Source organism: Lissotriton vulgaris, chromosome 1_2 (genome assembly GCF_964263255.1).
Source record: "Lissotriton vulgaris chromosome 1_2, aLisVul1.2, whole genome shotgun sequence".
In the NCBI taxonomy this organism is placed as follows: Eukaryota; Metazoa; Chordata; class Amphibia; order Caudata; family Salamandridae; genus Lissotriton; species Lissotriton vulgaris.
This window is the reverse complement of record NC_141686.1, coordinates 325,731,569-325,749,497: the sequence shown is the minus strand read 5'-3', so window position 1 is coordinate 325,749,497 and position 17,929 is coordinate 325,731,569. Positions and strand designations below refer to the sequence as shown.

Below are 17,929 nucleotides of genomic sequence, written 5' to 3'. Positions count from 1 at the left end.
CACCCTTTCCCAATACGCTAAACCCCGTCTGGGAGGTGGTCACACCTAACTGTGACAGGATATCTCTTGTTCTGCCTTTCCCTGCATGAGGTTGGCTCAGCAGTAGGAGGCCAGAATCGAGTCTCAGGTCGGCAGCTGCCCTAGCTTGCTGTCTGGTTCTGGATGACTGGTTACAGGAACACTGAGGGCCCCCGAAGGAGATTTACAGTGCATGGAATCATGCCTCCCACACCGTATGATTCCAACATTTGTGATACCAAACATGACAGGGTTCGTTACAGCCAGTTTATAGATGGTCATCGTGTAATAACGCATGGCCACTCTATATATCGTAACGGCTGATGCACGGACAACCCAGGAGAATGGACTGGAGTGAAGGTTGCAGGGATGTCCTGCTCATGCTGGGACACTCTCACACTTAGAACCGAGCACCCTGCCTTTGGGACTGAAAGGCCTACTAAAGGGGTGACTTAGAGGTTTTAAGTGCAGTGATGTTAGATATAAGGATAGGTATATCTTTCATGAGAGGTGCAAGCACCAACTCACACAGGCTACAATGGCAGGCCTGTAGTCCAAGTTTGAAGTGTCCCTCATGGGTGACATAATAGATGCTGCAGCCCATGGGGACCCCTGGTGTACTAGGCCCTAGATACCTTAGTACCAATTTAGGGAGGAAGCACAGTGACGGGTGCCCTGATTAGCAGGATCCCAGTCAGAGTAGCCAGAAAACAGTATGACACCAGCAGAAGGGGAGAGGGGGTAACCATGAAAGCAGACCCTACTTTCTTACACACAGAGAAAGTGAGTTCAAACATGGTGAGAACTATATACCTGCATTAGCTGAAGGAGATATATGCGGAGCCAACAGATTTCATAAAAGGATATCTGAACGCCTACTGTGAGTGGCACAGACATTAATGACTTGCAAGGAACGGGGCTATCTCAGTGGTCTCCGGCCTTTCGCAAATAGACATACAATAGAGGCGGGCCCTTGAGTGAGACAGTCTCCATTTTGTTCTCGCCCTTATTTCTTTCACAAGCCACAGTCCAATAGAGAACCCATTTCAGTGACATAACCCCAGACTAAGGCTCTCTCTGTGGCCATCTCGGAGTAACACGCCAATGTAGCAGCAGAGTGAGAGCTGACCTCAGCAGTAAAATACCGAAGACAACCCTGTGCTCATTTCAGTCAAAATCTTTAAAGCACACTGTGTGTGCTGACAGTCATGGACAACATCAAAACTACACGGAGACCTGGAGTGCATGCGGTAACATGGATGGGCATTCTCCCTCCGACAAGGACACTGATACTCCTTCACTGCCATGCAGCCAGGCCACTGGATCAGTGAATCATTGAAAAATGGGCAAAACAGACAAGCAGCAATCTTGCCTCACATTTAAGGCCAAGAGGGTGGCAAAACTCAGTGGCGAGGCGATGTCGGATTCAGAGCAGGTTGTTCGGCCCAAAGGATCTGCGGCGTTGGCTTCCACGCTGGTGGCGATACAGCAGAGCCTTCAATCTATAGACGCCAAAATTGATGCGCTCAACCTACGCATTGACCACATGGCGACTAAACTGGACAAGCAGATTCCGTCCGCCGCAGTCCCCCCCGCCATAGTAACATGGCCGGGGAAATGGGAGGCGGGCGGGCAAGGATGTCAGTCGGATCGCCACCACCATGCGCCCGACATCCTAAAGGGCCCCTAAGTTTCTCCATCAGTTGTACCACACACCACTCAGACTTCAGAGACATAGCCTTAGGAAGGATGATAATTGTAGTTGATGTGGCTCCCCAGGGGCTGATTTTCTACATTTAGCTTGGGGCTGCCCCCAGATACTCCACTACGGGGAGCAGGTTACACACATCCTTCTGAGGTGGTGTCTGAAACAGATCAATGTACCCCAAAAATATGTCTACTTGGATACGTGAAAGCACAAAAAGTGTCTTGTCCTAAGCGCATGGCGATTAGTCTCCTACTGGCTAAAAGAGGGGTTGCAAAACATTGGGGTCAAAGAACATATCCTAAGTTAGAGGGGGGATATAAGGACATAGCGTATTGTAGAGATCAAATGAAAACATATGCAGAGGAATTGCCTAGCGCCTCCAGACCAAAAACATCTGGGTACCGATGACGACGTACCTCCTTGTCCTTCCGGAGTGATCCCCGGCTGAACAAAGACTGTAGTATACTGTGTTGAGCAATATTGGTTCCATGTGAAAAGTGTATCACCATATGTCATGTTATCTGCGAATGTATCAATATCAGTGGGCAATTAATGTTAACTGTTTTGTTATGTGCATTTAACTGAAATGTATTAAAAAAAATTACAAATTTAGAAACACAATCCTTGGCAGCAGCAACAAACATGGTAAATGAAAAAGGTGCAGCATTGGGACCAGCAAGGTCCGAGGGACTCACCAGGTGCAAGAGAGTCGGAGCAGGCCCGAGCGAGCAGAGGAACCCACTGAAGCTAAAAGAAAGACCCTCAAGAGGACCCACAGGCCGAAGGCACAGGAGTCGCAAGAGGACCTCAAGCAGCTCACCAAAGATGAAGGCCACGGTGCAGAGGAAGTGGTGAGGACAAAGATCTTTTCAGGAAGAGATACTGGAGGCTGGAGCTTCTTGTAGCTCGAAGAGCACTGGTGGAGAGAGTCAACAAGCCTTGGCAACGGCAAGTTGATGTGATGCACCGGGGCTCTTTTCCAGTGGTTCCGACCAGGGATATTGGCCTCAAACTTGCTGCGAAGACAGTACAGGTCTCGAGGGAGTTGCAGAACCACCACCTGTGTTCCTGAGCCTTTCGGAGTCCATCAGGAGGAGCAGCAGACCTGTCAGCTTTGTTGCGGTACCTGCAGATGAGGGGGAGTGACTCCTTCACTCCAAGAAAGATTACTTTGGATGTCTTTGATGCCCACAGGCCTGGAGAAGAACCTGGATGAAGCACAGGCACAGACAAAGCAGAAGACTGGCAGGATGACGAGACCAGGAGCAGCAGGAGTCTTCTTTGATGCAGTCTCAGTTCCAGGCGAAGTCCAATGAAGTCCAAGGTGCCCAGACGGCTGAAGTTGAAGTGGTTTCAGATCTGAATCTTGTCCCATGACGAATATGAAGAGCCACCCACAGGTAAGCCCTTAAATACCCTAAGGAAAGGGTTGGGACGAGTCAGGGATCCTTCCCAGAGGAGGGGCTGTACAGCGGGGAGGACACTCCCATGTCCTTTGTCCAGTTTTGTGCCAGAGCAGGAGCCAATGGCTCCATGGACTGGCTCAAACTGGAGTATGCAAGGTGGGCACCAAATGTGCCCTTCAAAGCAGACTGGTGGTGCTGGCAATCGCCCCCTCCCCAGCCCAATACACTAAGTCCTGTCTGGGAGTGTTGTGTGGCATAAGGCCTGCTTTGCACGCATGTTATGTTCTAGGGGTGCAGAGATCTTTTGCTGATCCTGATGTGATTTACTCTTACTGAGCGGAAAGGTAATGGGGTCCCCAAACAAGCCTAAGAGACCTTCTTTAGTTTTATAAACATAGTTCCTATATAGGGAGGGTGTAAAAACTAGGCACTATAAGACCCGTTTGCACAATCATTGTAATATGATTTCTCCTTTTGTATTTTATGGAATTGTAACAATGCTGACCATATTATTTCTAATCATGTTTGCTAAGATACTGCAACTGAGATCACGTTGTTAAAATAAATAATTTAACCTTACCGTTGTCTCTAATTTACTCCTGTTGTCGACTGGTATGAGAGTATAACGAAAGAGTGTTCTTACTTCCCACCATTCCTGAGTTTGTTCTAAGTCGCATTTTCTAGGTAGTCTAATCATTGGTTACTTTGCTATATGACGAAGAGCTAATGTGACACTGATGCTAGCTGGTTGGGGTTTTTCTAGGTACTGAGGTGATTTCTGGTACACCACAATTCACTGATGTCCTGGGTCTCTGTGCACAGTTCTGTGTATGAGCAGGATCCTTGCAATAGGAGGTGGTCACACCTCTCTGTGACAGGACACCTTTTGTTCTACCTTTCCATGCTCAAGCTCAGCTCAGCAGCAGGAGGGCAGAATCGTGCCTGAGGTCGGCAGCAGCACTAGCTTGCTGTTAGACCCTAAAAGGCTGGTACTAGGAATACAGGGAGGCAACCAAGGGGAGCCCCAGTACATGGGATCCTACATCCAACACTGGAATTGGTGTTGGGCAGTATTCCAACATGTTTGATACCAAACATGACCAGTTTCGGTGCAGCCAGCATATAGTTAGTCATCTCGTATTTGACTTGATGTTCACTATGTGTATTAAATGGCGGACCCAACTTACAAAGCCTGGAGAATAGACTCCAGGGATTGTAGGGGGTGTCCTGCTCATACAGGGCACCCTCACACTTATAACCTAGCACCCTCCCTTCAGGGCTGAAAGGCCTGCTTTAGGGGTGGCATAGGTTTTTAGTGCATTGACCTCAGATATAAGGAAAATTATATCTGTTGTGAGTGGTGCTAGCACCAACGTACACAGGCTGCAATGGCAGGCCTGTAGTCACAGTTAAGGTGGACTCCCAGTGGTGTAACAACGCTTGCTGCAGTCAACGGGAGACCCCTGGTACACCTATGCCCTGGGTACCTCAGTTACATATACTAGGGACTTACATGGGTACACCAGTAGCCAACTGGGAAGGTGCCAAAGTACTTACCATTGTCAAATTTAGGGAGGACACAGAGTGGCTGGGGTCCTGATTGGCAGGATCCCAATCAGACTCCTCCCAAAACAGAGGAACGCCAGCAAAAAGGGGGGGTGACCATGAAAGCAGATCCTACCGTCCTACCGGCAAAGTAGCTGTTCTGGACATATTCTGGTTGCAGACGGGTGTAGATGGGCTTGCCATTGGTGCGCTGTGCTAAGGAGTTCATTTTATGGGTCAAGAAGTTCCAGTAACCCCGCCCCAACTTCAAGAACTAGATCATGTACTGCTCAAATATATCCTGGGGGCATGGCTTATATGTACTGAGACAGTTAATGCTGGTGCATTAATCTCATTAGCTGAAAATGGCAGCTCTGCAAGCAATCTTTTTAAAGTTAAGGTTGTTTTATTTATTTTGTTTTCTGGAAGTGGGTACATATTTTCATTTATTTAATTTGTATTTAAATATTAGCAGCCCGTCCCGACCTTGTCCGGGAGCAATCAGGCTTCAGGGCCCCCGCCGGCACCGGCCCCTGCCGGCCCCGATCCCCGCCCGCCTCGACATTGTCCGTGGGTCCCCCGGAGTAGCAGCCCGTCCAGACCTTGGCTTCCGGGCCCCCGCCCGCTCCGACATTGTCCGTGGGTCCCCCGGAGACTTACCTCATCCGCCGCACCTCCCCGCGCTCCTGAGTTCACAGGTCCACCGCTCCTCGCCGCTCCTCCCCGCCTGTCCGCCGCTCCTCTCTGCTACTCCCAGCCTGTCTGCCGCTCCTCACCGCTCCTCCCCTCCTGTCCGCCACTCCTCACGGCGCTCAAGTCCGTCGCTCCTCCTCGCGCTCCTGGACGCCGTTCCTCCCCGCGCTCCTGATGTCAGCAAGCACGTCGCGGCCGGCGCTACTTCCATGGGACTACTTTTTTTTTTCTCGTAAATTTTTTAAATAACTTATATTTTTTTAATTTATATAGCCTATGTCCATCTGCACACCCTGATAATTACAACGATGTATCGGGTGTGTGGATTGGCGCTGTGGTTCCTGAGTTTACCCGCCTCAAAGGCTCAAAGTTCTTCCTTTATAATAGTAGTATAGATCAGTATTTAATAACCTAAATATTATATAATTAAATAACAAATATGCACTATTCCATATATGTTAACATTAATGTATATTTCATTATATTTGTATCTATTAAAATCATTTAATTTAATTTAATATTTTTTCCTATGGGATTTCATTTTCTATGGAAGGGTGTTGCAATACCAGTGGTTGGCCATCAGTAGTGCTGGATATACTACAAAAGTGTAAGTTACTACAAAAGTGTAAGTTATTAGAAAAGTGCAGATTGTGAATACCACAAAGTACGTACCTTACTCAAAAGTTCAAACCTACTTAAAAGTGTAAGTTAACTTAGCGAATCAGCACTGCATTTTGAGAGGGACTCTCTGCCCAGGTGAAGAGAGGTGTTGTAGCCGAAGAAGTGTCTTATGGCAAAGATGCACGGCAACAGAGCATCTCTTCTCTCAATATAATAATAGGGTTAATATTAATACCACCAGAATATCAATTTATACACAAGCAAAAACTGGAATATAATTCTATCTGCTTCGCTGCCGATGTGTGAGGTGTGGACATTGCATCTCGTCCCCTCTTTGCCAATGAAAGTTTTCTAAAATTGTAGCCACATTGCTGGCCTAGAATGATGTCCCGGTCTCCTTCACTCTTCCTGTCTATTTCCCTCTCTCTTTATCTCTCTCTTGATTCCTCCATCTCTCTCACTCTTCATCCTCCTTCTCTCTATCTCTATCTCAGCCTCTCTTTCTGTATATCTTTCGGTCTTTCTAGCTTCTTTTTTTCTCTTATTCTGCCTCTGGTTCTCCTCCACTCTCGTCTTCTTTCTCTCTGAAGTTTCTTCTTCTCTCTTCTTTTTTCTGTTTCAGTCATTAACCTTTTCTTTATCCTTTCCCAACAACCTTGTGCCTATGGACAATATAGCCAGGATTAAAAAAACACTTTAGGGCTGATTTAAAAAAGCATTTATGAAGAATGTAATTTATAATAATACTAAAAGAGTAATATTTCACAGTTTTGCTCTCACTCTCTTCCCCCTCTATCTCTCTATTTCTTGATCTACCTGTATCCCTCTTTCTCTTGCTTCCTTTATTTCACCCCTTTCTTTCACTCTATCTGAATTTCACTCATTCTCCCTTCTCACTCCCTGCCTGCCCTTTCTCTTGCTCTGTGTCGTTCATGTTCTCCTAGTATTTCTCTCAACTCTTTGTCTCTTTCTCTCTCTCTCTCTCTCTCTCTCTCTCTCTCTCTCTCTCTCTCTCTCTCTCTCTCTCTCTCTCTCTCTCTCTCTCTCTCTCTCTCTCTCTCTCTCTCTCTCTCTCTCTCTCTCTCTCTCTCTCTCTCTCTCTCTCTCTCTCTCTCTCTCTCTCTCTCTCTCTCTCTCTCTCTCTCTCTCTCTCTCTCTCTCTCTCTCGCTCTCTCTCTCTACTCAGCTTTCCCCTATGGCCCTCTTGCTTTCACTTTTCTTTTACTCTCTTTTCTTTTCTCTTTACCTCTCTCTGCCTGTAGCTCTCTTTCTTCCGAGCCCTATCATTTCATCTCTCTTTCTCTCACATTCTCTCTCTCTCGGTCTCTCTCTGTCTCTCCCTCTTTAAATCAGTCCCTTTCCTTTTTCCTCTACAGCAGTGACTCAGTGTGACCAACATAACAAACAAGGAGGGCCCGGTGGACAGGACTACACCTGTGTAAGACACGAGTCTGGAACTGAAGATTCCTCTTCCTGGATGGGTTTATCCCCCTACCTGAGACAGACACTATGTTACCGTGCAGGTAAGTTGACTTTATTTCAAAATGTTAAATTGTTTGTTGATTTAAAATATAGTACCAGAAATTAAACTTTAAGCCCCTTCACAGGAGTGTTATTAGGTTTAGATATATTTTCTTGCCAGGTCGCCTGCCTTTTATATATCAAAAAACCCATTGAAATGAGAGAAATGTCCAGAACAAAAGATCTCAGAGAAATGTGAGCTAGAGGGCAAATAAAAAAAGTAATAAAGAAAGGGAAATATTCCAACTGATTAGAAAACTGATAACATGGCATAACAGAAACCATGAATATCTAATGGTGAAACACTGTAAACCCCTGACTCAGAGATATCCAATGTAGGTCCAAGAGGGCTGGATCCATACCATAGCACAACTACATGGAATACCTTTACATACACTCAAACCATTATACCATAGGATGACTACATGAGATACCTTAACATACACACAAACCATTATGCCACATGATAAATACATGAGATACCTTAACATACACTCAAACCATTATAACTTAGGATAACTACATGAGATACCTTAACATACACTCAAACCATTATACCACAGGATAACTACATGAGATACCTTATCATACACTCAAATCATTATACCATAGGATAACTACAAGAGATACCTTTACATGCACTCAAACCATTATACCATAGGATACCTACGTGAGATACCTTTACATACACTGAAAACATTATACCATAGGATACCTACGTGAGATACCTTTACATACAATCACATCATTATACCATCGGATAACTACATGAGATACCCTTACATACACTCAAACCATTATACCATAGGATAACTACATGAGATAGCTTAACATACACACAAGCCATTATACCACAGGATAACTACATGAGATACCTTTACATACACACAAACCATTATATTATGGGATAACTACATGAGATACTTTTACATACACTCAAACATTCCTATAATAGGATAAGTACATGCGATACCTTTACATACACTCAAGCAATTATATCATACGATAACTGTATGAAATGCATTTACATTAGGGGTGGGCGAAATATTCTGTTCCACCCGTGGAATTGACAGAATTGTGGCCACTTCGGGTTACTCTTCAACACAGAGTACTGTCCAAATTCCTGCAATGGCTATCAGGCTGACGTTTTCTCCATTGAGGCTCCAGAATATACGAGCTGGTGAGAGTGAGTGAGATTTGGCGTCCCCTAGTACAATTTTCTAACGTAGGTGATTGCCGGCGCTTGCGAGCAGTTGTGGCCAGAGGGCTACCATTGGAGTAGATTTGATGCCACTCAAGTAGATGTTCTACTGAGCACCAGCAACATCACCATGATTAACCGAGCGCTCTTGCGCAACACACGGTGCAGTGTGTGCTGATTTTTAGCGCTACTCACGTTATTGGTGGTAAATTATAGTGCGAGCTGCATATTTTACACCTATTGCCAGAATTCTGTGGAATGTCATGGAGTTTTCTGTAACTCTGCTAGTTGTGCCCCCCCTGGGGAGGTGTGGTGCAGCGGCCAGGGCAGCTAACTTCAGAGCAAAGTGCTCACGGTGCGATCCCTGGCTCCGGCGGCGGATCAGCCCAGCACCTTGTGACTCTGGGCAATAGCTCACTTAATTTCTACGACGGACCCCAGCACCTTGGGACCCATAAGGGTGAGTAGTTTGCGCTTTACAAATACTGGTTTTAATGAGTTTATTATATCCCTAATTTGCATACACTGAAACAAAGACCTAGTGGGGATCCAGCTGGGATTCAAGGTATTGAGTTTTACATTTTTACAATAAACATTTTTACATTACACACATTTCCAATTGGAGGAACAGGGCTATACATTGATTTGTACGGAATCACAATGTTTTTCTGCTAAAACTGGATTAGGATCATATGTTTCCAGGCTTCTATGTCAGAAAGCTAGCCACAAGGTCACATCCCCTCTCCTTAGACACTTTAGGATCACCGTACCTTACACAGGGAGCCTTTCATAACTACTGAAACCAGGCACCTGTCAAACTATGACGAGGTGCCCTTGCAGATGTCAGCAGAGACCTGTGAAAAGTGGGATAAAACATACAATGATTGGGAAACCCAAGATTTATGGTTACAGGGTGTATTGAATTCTAGGTTTAAAGAAAACAATGCTTAAATTCTGTAGCGTTTTATATCATGTAGGTTGATAGACATTTATATTTGTGATTAATCTCACCTTTTACCCAGCCTAGTAATCTAGAGTGTATTTAATCTGTATATTTTTCAAACATTTCTTTAAACTTCAATAAAGATGCTTTTACTTTACTATGACTGTATCATTACATTTTGTTCCTAGTTCAGGTTTAGCTGATGGCATTGAGAACTAGAAGTTTGAAGAATTTCTAACATTGGTGTCAGATAACATTGCAAAGGACAATGTCAGCATCAAATTAACTTGAAGACTGTAACTAATCGAGCTCTAAAAATTACTGAACTTGATGCCAGACTAATAGGAATCCGATTAATAAAATGTGGGAGACGACTGTGCCTTGTTCAACAAAGGTAGCATTTCCTGTTGGTTAACTAGGGTATTCCAATCCACCCAGATATTACTATTCAAGCCCCTCAAATCCACACACATCCTGTTGGAGCCATCAGTTTGCACTATACTATGGAAGAAAGCTAATCCAATGCTTCTTTCGATTCAATCGGTCCTATTTTGCCTCACTGGTCAATTTTAACCCTCAGTGATTTGATATAAAAGGTCCATTCTAGACCACAAGTGTTTCCTCAACACAATCTGGAGAAATCTTTCAGGATTCCTAATGAAATTATGATACGCAGGGATTATGTTAATCTAAATCTCCTAACTCTGAACCCATCAGACTGGAATGATCCGCCTTTGGGCTGCAGTCATTTCTAGAACCTATGTAAAATTAGCACACATACATCTTCACCGAGTGTTCACTGTTTTGATCTATATCCTATTAATTAATCAGTAGGTTTTGGAACTCTAGAGAGTTTTCAAATTGGGAGTTTCTAGTTGGCAGAGGTAGGTACCATTGACCAAATAGGGACCCTTGCTTCTAGTCAAGGAAAGGGGGGTACACTCCTGTATAACCCCTGCTCACCCCCTTGGTAGCTTGGCACGAGCAGAAAGGTTTATCTCAGAGACAGTGTGTAAAGCATTTGTGAACACAATCAACACATACAGTAATACAGCGAAAACAGCACAAATGGACACCACACCAGTTTAGAAAAATAAGTAATCTTTACCAGACTTAACACAAGACAAAACAACAAAAATCCACAATACTGTAATCAGTAGGGGTGGGCAGAAAACTCCGTCCCGCTTCGCGGCCAGCAACCCCGGCTCCTCGGCCCGTTACCTGCTTCTGAAAGCAGCCAGGCCAGGGAGAACTTCCCCAGGCCCCGGTGGACCACCATCCCCAGCGCCTGGACCCTCGGCTGGCTTGCAGGATGGGGGGGCTCCTGCACCCCAGGGCCCACCAGACGGAGCTCGAGCCCAGGGCCCGGTACCAGCTTCCGAACCCTAGCCAGGCCGGGGAAAGCCTTCCCGGGCCCCAGTGGACCCCCTTCCCTAGTGCCTGGACCCTCGGCTGGCTTGCAGGACATGGGGCTCCAGCTCCCTGGAACACTGGGATGGAGCACAAGCCCAGGGACCGCCGGACGGAGCTCAAGCCCAGGGACCGGTCCCAGCTTCCGAACCCTAGCCAGGCCAAGGAGAGCCTCCCCGGGCCCCAATGAACACCCGGACCCACGGCTGGCTTGCAGGACAGGGGGCTCCCAAACCCCAGGGCTCGCTGGATGGAGTTCAAGCCCCAGGCCCGGGTCCAGCTTCTGAACCCTAGCCAGGCCGGGGAGAGCCTCCCCGGGCCCCAGTGGACCCCCATCCCCAGTGCCCGGACCCTCGGCTGGCTTGCAGGATGGGGGCTCCCACACCCTGGGATGGAGCACAAGCCCCGGGCCCGGTCCCAGCTTCCGCACCCTAGCCAGGCCGGAAGAGCCTCCCTGGGACCCGGTGGACCCCGTCCCCAGCACCCACACCCTCGGCTGGCTTGCAGGACAGGGGGCTCCCGCACCCTGGGACCCTCGGATGGAGCACAAGACTCAGGCCTGGGCCCAGCTTCCGAACTCTAGCCAGGCCGGGGAAATGAAATGAAATGAAATGAATGAAACTTATATAGCGCACGACTTACCCTGGGGCATCTCAGCGCTTGCTTAGGGAACCCGTCCTGGTATTCCCCTGTGAGATAACCCTGGCAGGGTATCCACAAGGTGAAAGCCAGGCATCCCACCGCGAGGGGCCGTTGTGGAGATTAAGCAAGCTATTGCCCAGAGTCGCAGAGTGTGAACCCGTGAGTTGAGAAGGCACCGGAGCGAGAATTAACGAGTCCAGGGAATTTTGAGCCCAAGACCCGCCGAGGCGGGGAATTGAACCCTGGTCCCGGGCCGAACTCAAGCTCCAGGTCTGCCGCCTCTAACCCCTGAGCCACACTTCTCCACGAGAGCCTCACGTGACCCGGTGGACCCCTGTGACCCGGTGGACCCCCTTCCCCAGTGCCTGGATCCTTGGCTGGCTAGCAGGATGGGGGCTCCCACACCCTGGGACGGAGCATAAGCCCCGGGCCCGGTCCCAGCTTCTGAACCCTAGCCAGGCTGGGGAGAGCCTCCATGGGACCCGGTGGACCCCGTCCCAAGCACCCGCACCCTCGACTGGCTTGCAGGACTGGGGACTCCCGCACCCTGGGACCCTGGGATGGAGCACAAGCCTCAGGCCTGGGCCCAGCTTCTGAACCCTAGCCAGGCTGGGGAGAGCCTCACCGTGACCCGGTGGACCCCCTTCCCCAGTGCCTGGACCCTCGGCTGGCTTGCAGGACAGGGGGCTCCCGCACCCTGGGACCCTGGGATGGAGCACAATCCTCAGGCCCGGTCCCAGGTCCGAACCCTAGCCAGGCCCCGTGTCCCGATGAACGCCTGGACCCTCGGCTGGCTTGCAGGACAGGGGGCTCTCTCACCCCAGGGCCTGCCCGCCAGATGGAGCTTAAGCCCCAGGCCCGGGCCCAGCTTCCAAATCCTAGTCAGGCCAGGGAGAGCCTCCCTGGGATCCGGTGGACCCCCGTCCCCAGCACCCACACAATTGGCTGGCTTGCAGAACAGGGGGCTTTCACACCCTGGGACACTGGGATGAAGAACAAGCCCCGGGCCTGGGCCAGGCTTCCGAACCCTAGCCAGGATGGGGATAGCCTCCCTGAGACCCAGTGGACCCCCGTCCCCAGCGCCCGGACCCTCAGCTGAAACCAAGGAGGGTTAAATCTTGGCCATGTCCTCTTCCCGACGGCCTGCCTGGGGAGCCCATTTTTCTTGACTATTATGTCCCCACGTAGTGGGGGTTTAAAGAACTTTGGGGACGGACAAAAGTAGAAGGTAGCCCGGCCAGCCGCCAGGCCGGCCATCTGGTCACTCAGCCCGCAGGGCAATCTGGTCACCCGGCCCACAGGGGTATCTGGTCACCCGGCCCGCAGGGCAATCTGAGCACCCGGCCCACTGGGCCATCTGATCACCCAGTCCACAGGTCCATCTGGTCACCTGGCCCGCAGGGCCTTCTGGTCACTCAGCCAGGTGACCAGATGGCCCGGGACGACCCAGCGCCCAGATGACCTGGGAGGGTGCCATACCCAGTCGCCCTTGCAGTCCAGCGAGGGGTGGCCAGGCACACTGAGGCAGCCACTCGGGAGGCTCCTTCCCCAAGGTTGCTGCTCACCTCCCTGCCCGACTGAGGCAGGAGCAGCGGGAAGGAGAGGCCAGCTGGCCCAGGCCATCTCGTCACCCTGCCGACCCGCAAGGGATGGTGGCCCCCGTCTCACACCCCGGTGGGGCAGGGACAGGAGGGAGAGGCCCCTGTGCCAGAGGGCACATGGTGGAGGCAGCCTCCCACAAACCTGCGTTGCCCCCTACGGCGCGGTGGCAGAGGGACCCACCCCTGGGTGTGGTGGAGAAGGGAGTTGACAGGCGTCCACGCCCGGAGAGACAAAAGCTTGGCACAGAGGATGACTTTCAATAGATCGCAGTGAGGTAGCTGCTCTGCTACTTACGAAACCATGGCCCAGAATGAGGTTGTGTACAAATGATTTAGCACCGGATGCCCCACAAACATGCGGTGCATGAAGGACAATGGAGGCGGCACCCTTCCGTCCTTGTTCCGGTCCCCAAGTGAGTGGCTCTACGCACCGGCCCCCCGAGAGAGGCCACTATCCCAGGCCAAACGAGGCTCCACTGCACTACGGTATCGTTATGGTTAATGGGGGATTCTGACTTAGAGGCGTTCAGTCATAATCCCACAGATGGTAGCTTCGCCCCATTGCTCCTCAGCCAAGCACATATACCAAACGTCTGCACCTGTGGTTCCTCTCGTACTGAGCAGGATTACTATTGGAACAACACATCATCAGGAGGGTAAAACTAACCTGTCTCACGACGGTCTAAACCCAGCTCACGTTCCCTATTAATGGGTGAATAATCCAACGCTTGGTGAATTCTGCTTCACAATGATAGGAAGAGCCGACATTGAAGGATCAAAAAGTGACGTCACTATGAACGCTTGGTCGCCACCAGTTATCCCTGTGGTAACTTTTCTGACACCTCCTGCTTGAAACCCAAAAAGTCAGAAGGATCGTGAGGCTCCGCTTTCACGGTCTATGTTCATACTGAAAATCGAGATCGCAACACAAAGATTTGCCTACAAAGACTTATGGTTGCCACGGTCGAATACTCAATAAAGAACGAGCTGCAGATAAATAATAAGAAAACAAAAATTCTAGTTGTCCGTCCAGGAAGACCTAAGAAGCAGACATGGGTCTTAAACTCTGAAAGCATCACAGAATCCAAGTGCCAAAAGTATCTAGGAGGTCTCTTCGATAACAACAACATATTCAAAACTCACCTAGAAGAGCAAAAAAAGAAGGGTGTGGCACTAGCATTCGCACTTAAGTCCATTCACAAGAAGCTTTTTGGCCCAACATTCGCCCCAACACTGCAGGTAGCACAGGCAAGAGTTATTCCTACACTAACATATGGAAGTGAGGTGCCAAAAGGGCCAAACCTAACGTGCTGGCGGCAGTGCAATGTCGATTGTGCAGCCAGCAAAAATGGGGGGCCTGGGGGCCTATTACCAAGAAAGGGGGTCTACTTTTAATTTTCAGAACTTTACTACATTGCCTCAAAGGGTTACATCTAATGAGTCGGCGAAAGGGCAACTATAATCATGCACTTCGCAAACATGGGCAACACCTAGGTCATTTTTATAACGAACTGAGGTTTTTTTCCTTCTTTTTAAATGTGCAATAATTTTTTATCTTTTGTAACTTGCAAAGGATTTTCTTAAATCATGCAATAAAGTTATTATTATTATTATTACATAAGCACCCTCATATTACGGGAGGTCTTTTTTAGGTATTGACAGAATGTGCGATTCTCCTAGAATCGCGGAATGTCGAGGCAATGCTGAGACTAGAACCTGGTTCTCCAGTTCTCAAGTCGGCAGATCTGGTTCTTACACCACATGTCCTTCATTACAGGCATTTCTACTGAAAATCGAGATCAAGCGAGCCTTTCCCCTTCTGCTCAGCGAGAGGTTTCTGTCCTCCCTGACCTTGCCTTAGGACACCTGTGTTATCGTTTGACAGGTTTACCGCCCCAGTCAAAGTCCCCACCTGCCACTGTCCCCGGAGCGGTTCGCGCCCAGCGGGCGCCCGGCGCTTGGAGCCTAAAGCGAGAGCACCACCAGGCTCGCCTCACCGGGTAAGTGAAAAAACAATAAGAGTAGTGGTATTTCACCGGCGGCCCGAGAGCCTCCCACTTATCCTACAGCTCTCATGTCTCATCACAGTGCCAGACTAGAGTCAAGCTCAACAGGGACTTCTTTCCCTGCTGATTCTGCCAAGCTGGTTCACTTGGCTGTGGTTTCGCTAGATAGTAGATAGGGACAGTGGAAATCTCATTTATCCATTCATGCGCGTCACTAATTAGAAAACGAGGCATTTGGCTATTTCTGTACCACCTTGCGGTGGCTCATTCTGGGTTATTATGCTGCCCATCATCGTCAAATCGGTTTTGCTTCCAACAATACAACATTCTTTTGCTCCGGAGTACAGCCACACTGAACGCTGTCCTCACTGGAAAAGGGATCACATATAGGCCAGAGATAGTACACCCTGCAGAACTATTCCAACAATTTAAAATTGTCTACGGACAGTCCAGAGAAATTAAAGTATGATTAGCAGGACATCAATAATCAATGTGTGGTAATTATGTGTATGTAATTATTCATCATTCAAGACATTTCAATAAGTATGATGTACACAATTATATCTAAATTATTATAAGCACACATCTATAAAAATACACATCTACAATTTGCACATCTAACTAGAAAATGCACATCTATAAAATTCTAAAAATTCACATCTATAAAATTCACATCTATACTCAATCTTGTGTCAACTAATATGTTAAAACAATATGCTTTATAAGGGTGACATGTGTGCTGCAATAAAGTGTACATCTCAGTATAAGCTTGATACTCAATTGTCCATAAACACTTGGCACATTTTAAGAGTGTCATTAAAGTAGTCAGGCAAACATTTTTCTTGAATGAGAAAGACATTTGTTTATCTAGATCAGCTGGGACAACATCATTACATTGAGGACAAAGACCACAACATCCTATGATAAAGCCATGACATTTTACAGGGGTGCATTTTGTGAGATCTTTGATTTGCTGTGACAGATCCTGATAGTATTTAACTTTACTCTCAAACGCTAATTCAAGGGAATTCTGTGAGTTTTCATATCAAATTGATCTGGTGTTCATAGTTCACCTTGGTTATTCTTAACAGGAGGTTCCCTATATGCCATCCAACCACACCTTTTTGCTCTATCAATGAGCAATTCCAGAATTTTATTATGTCTTTTTATCCTAATAATGTCCTTGGTTTTAGGACATGGTTTTAGGACATGCGCCTGAAATATGTGGAATTGTTTCGCAAACATCATTACAATACCTACATGTAGCAAATGTACGATTTCTTCCCCTAGTGATGGTTTCTCTAGTATAATAAACATTTGCTCTTAACATCAGCGCAGCTATGTACTGATGTTTTTTCATTTTGTTATGCTTGCTGATCCAGAAGTTTGAGGTTGGATTACTTTCTAAGCATTTTATACCATCACCTTGGACAGGGAGATTTGCCCATTTCTCAAATTCTTCTTTTCTCCGATCAAATGTTGCTAACAAATTCAAATCATAACTCAGAAACCTACCGTCTAAAATGTTGAGTTTGTGCGTTTTGATGATGTTATCAGTTTTTCATTTATTACTTCTCCTGTGTACATGAATGAATGAGCTATGTACAGATCTGGGGCTGCCCTGAGATACAATAAACTGTTGACTTTATTTAGACCAATTGTTGTACATAGTTTTGGTATACTGAGGCCCCCAAATGATCTTTTCGAATATAGGAGACCATCACATGTGCATGCAGGAAGGTGTAGAAAATGTATGACATACTTTTTTATTGTTTGATCCAAAACATATAAAGTTTTAGCTTCTGTTCCAGTCATTTCCAATTTAAATGACAGTAGCCCAATTGACAAGAGCCTCATTCATTTTGTTGTTGCCTGCATGGCCAGTGTGTGGATCAAAGAGAGTCATAGTTACTCCCGCCGTTTACCCGCACTTCATTGAATTTCTTCACTTTGACATTCAGAGCACTGGGCAGAAATCACATTGCATCAACACCCCCCTCGGGCCTTCGCGAAGCTTTGTTTTAATTAAACAGTCGGATTCCCCTGGTCTGAACCAGTTCTAAGTCAGCTGCTATGCGCTGGCCGAGGGAGAACGCCTGCCCCACGCCCCTGCTGCAAATAGTGGTACGGCCCGGCGTGAGATTTACACCATCTCTCCCCGATTCCAAGAACCAGAGAGCTCAACGGACGCCACCGGAACCGCAAGGTTTTCCAAGGCTCGGGCCCCTCTCTCGGGGAAAACCCATTCCATGGTGCCCGGCCCTTCACCAAGAAAAGAGAACTCTCCCCGGGGCTCCCGCCGGCTTCTCCGGGATCGTTTGCATTAGCACATTGGACCCGCAAGGACGCCTGTCTCTGCCACTCTGGGTTCGGGGATCTGAACCTGACTCCCATTCGATTGGCTGAGGGCAACAGAGGCCAATGCCCCTCCCTTCTGAACGGCGCTCGCCCATCTCTTAAGACCCATGTTCAACTGCTGTTCACTTGGAACCCTTCTCCACTTCAGCCTTCATAGTTCTTGTTTGAATATTTTCTACTACCACCAAGATCTGCACCTGTGGCGTCTCCACCCAGGCCCTCACCCCGGGCTTCCTTGCTCACCGCAGCGGCCCTC

The 17,929-nt window shown here is 48.0% G+C and overlaps 1 protein-coding gene and 1 pseudogene across 1 annotated transcript in view; one reads left to right on the top strand and one right to left on the bottom strand.

The window, feature by feature from the left end:
• Positions 1 to 17,929, top strand: part of LOC147736637 (collagen alpha-1(XII) chain-like) — a 79,895-nt gene that overhangs the window by 27,581 nt on the left and 34,385 nt on the right. Inside the window, exon 4 of the mRNA XM_086953794.1 lies at positions 7,368 to 7,514. Within this exon, the coding sequence (XP_086809920.1) occupies positions 7,368 to 7,514 (147 nt within the window). The remainder of the gene's footprint in view (positions 1 to 7,367; positions 7,515 to 17,929) is intronic.
• On the bottom strand, positions 13,543 to 17,396 carry LOC147736640 (28S ribosomal RNA; annotated as a pseudogene).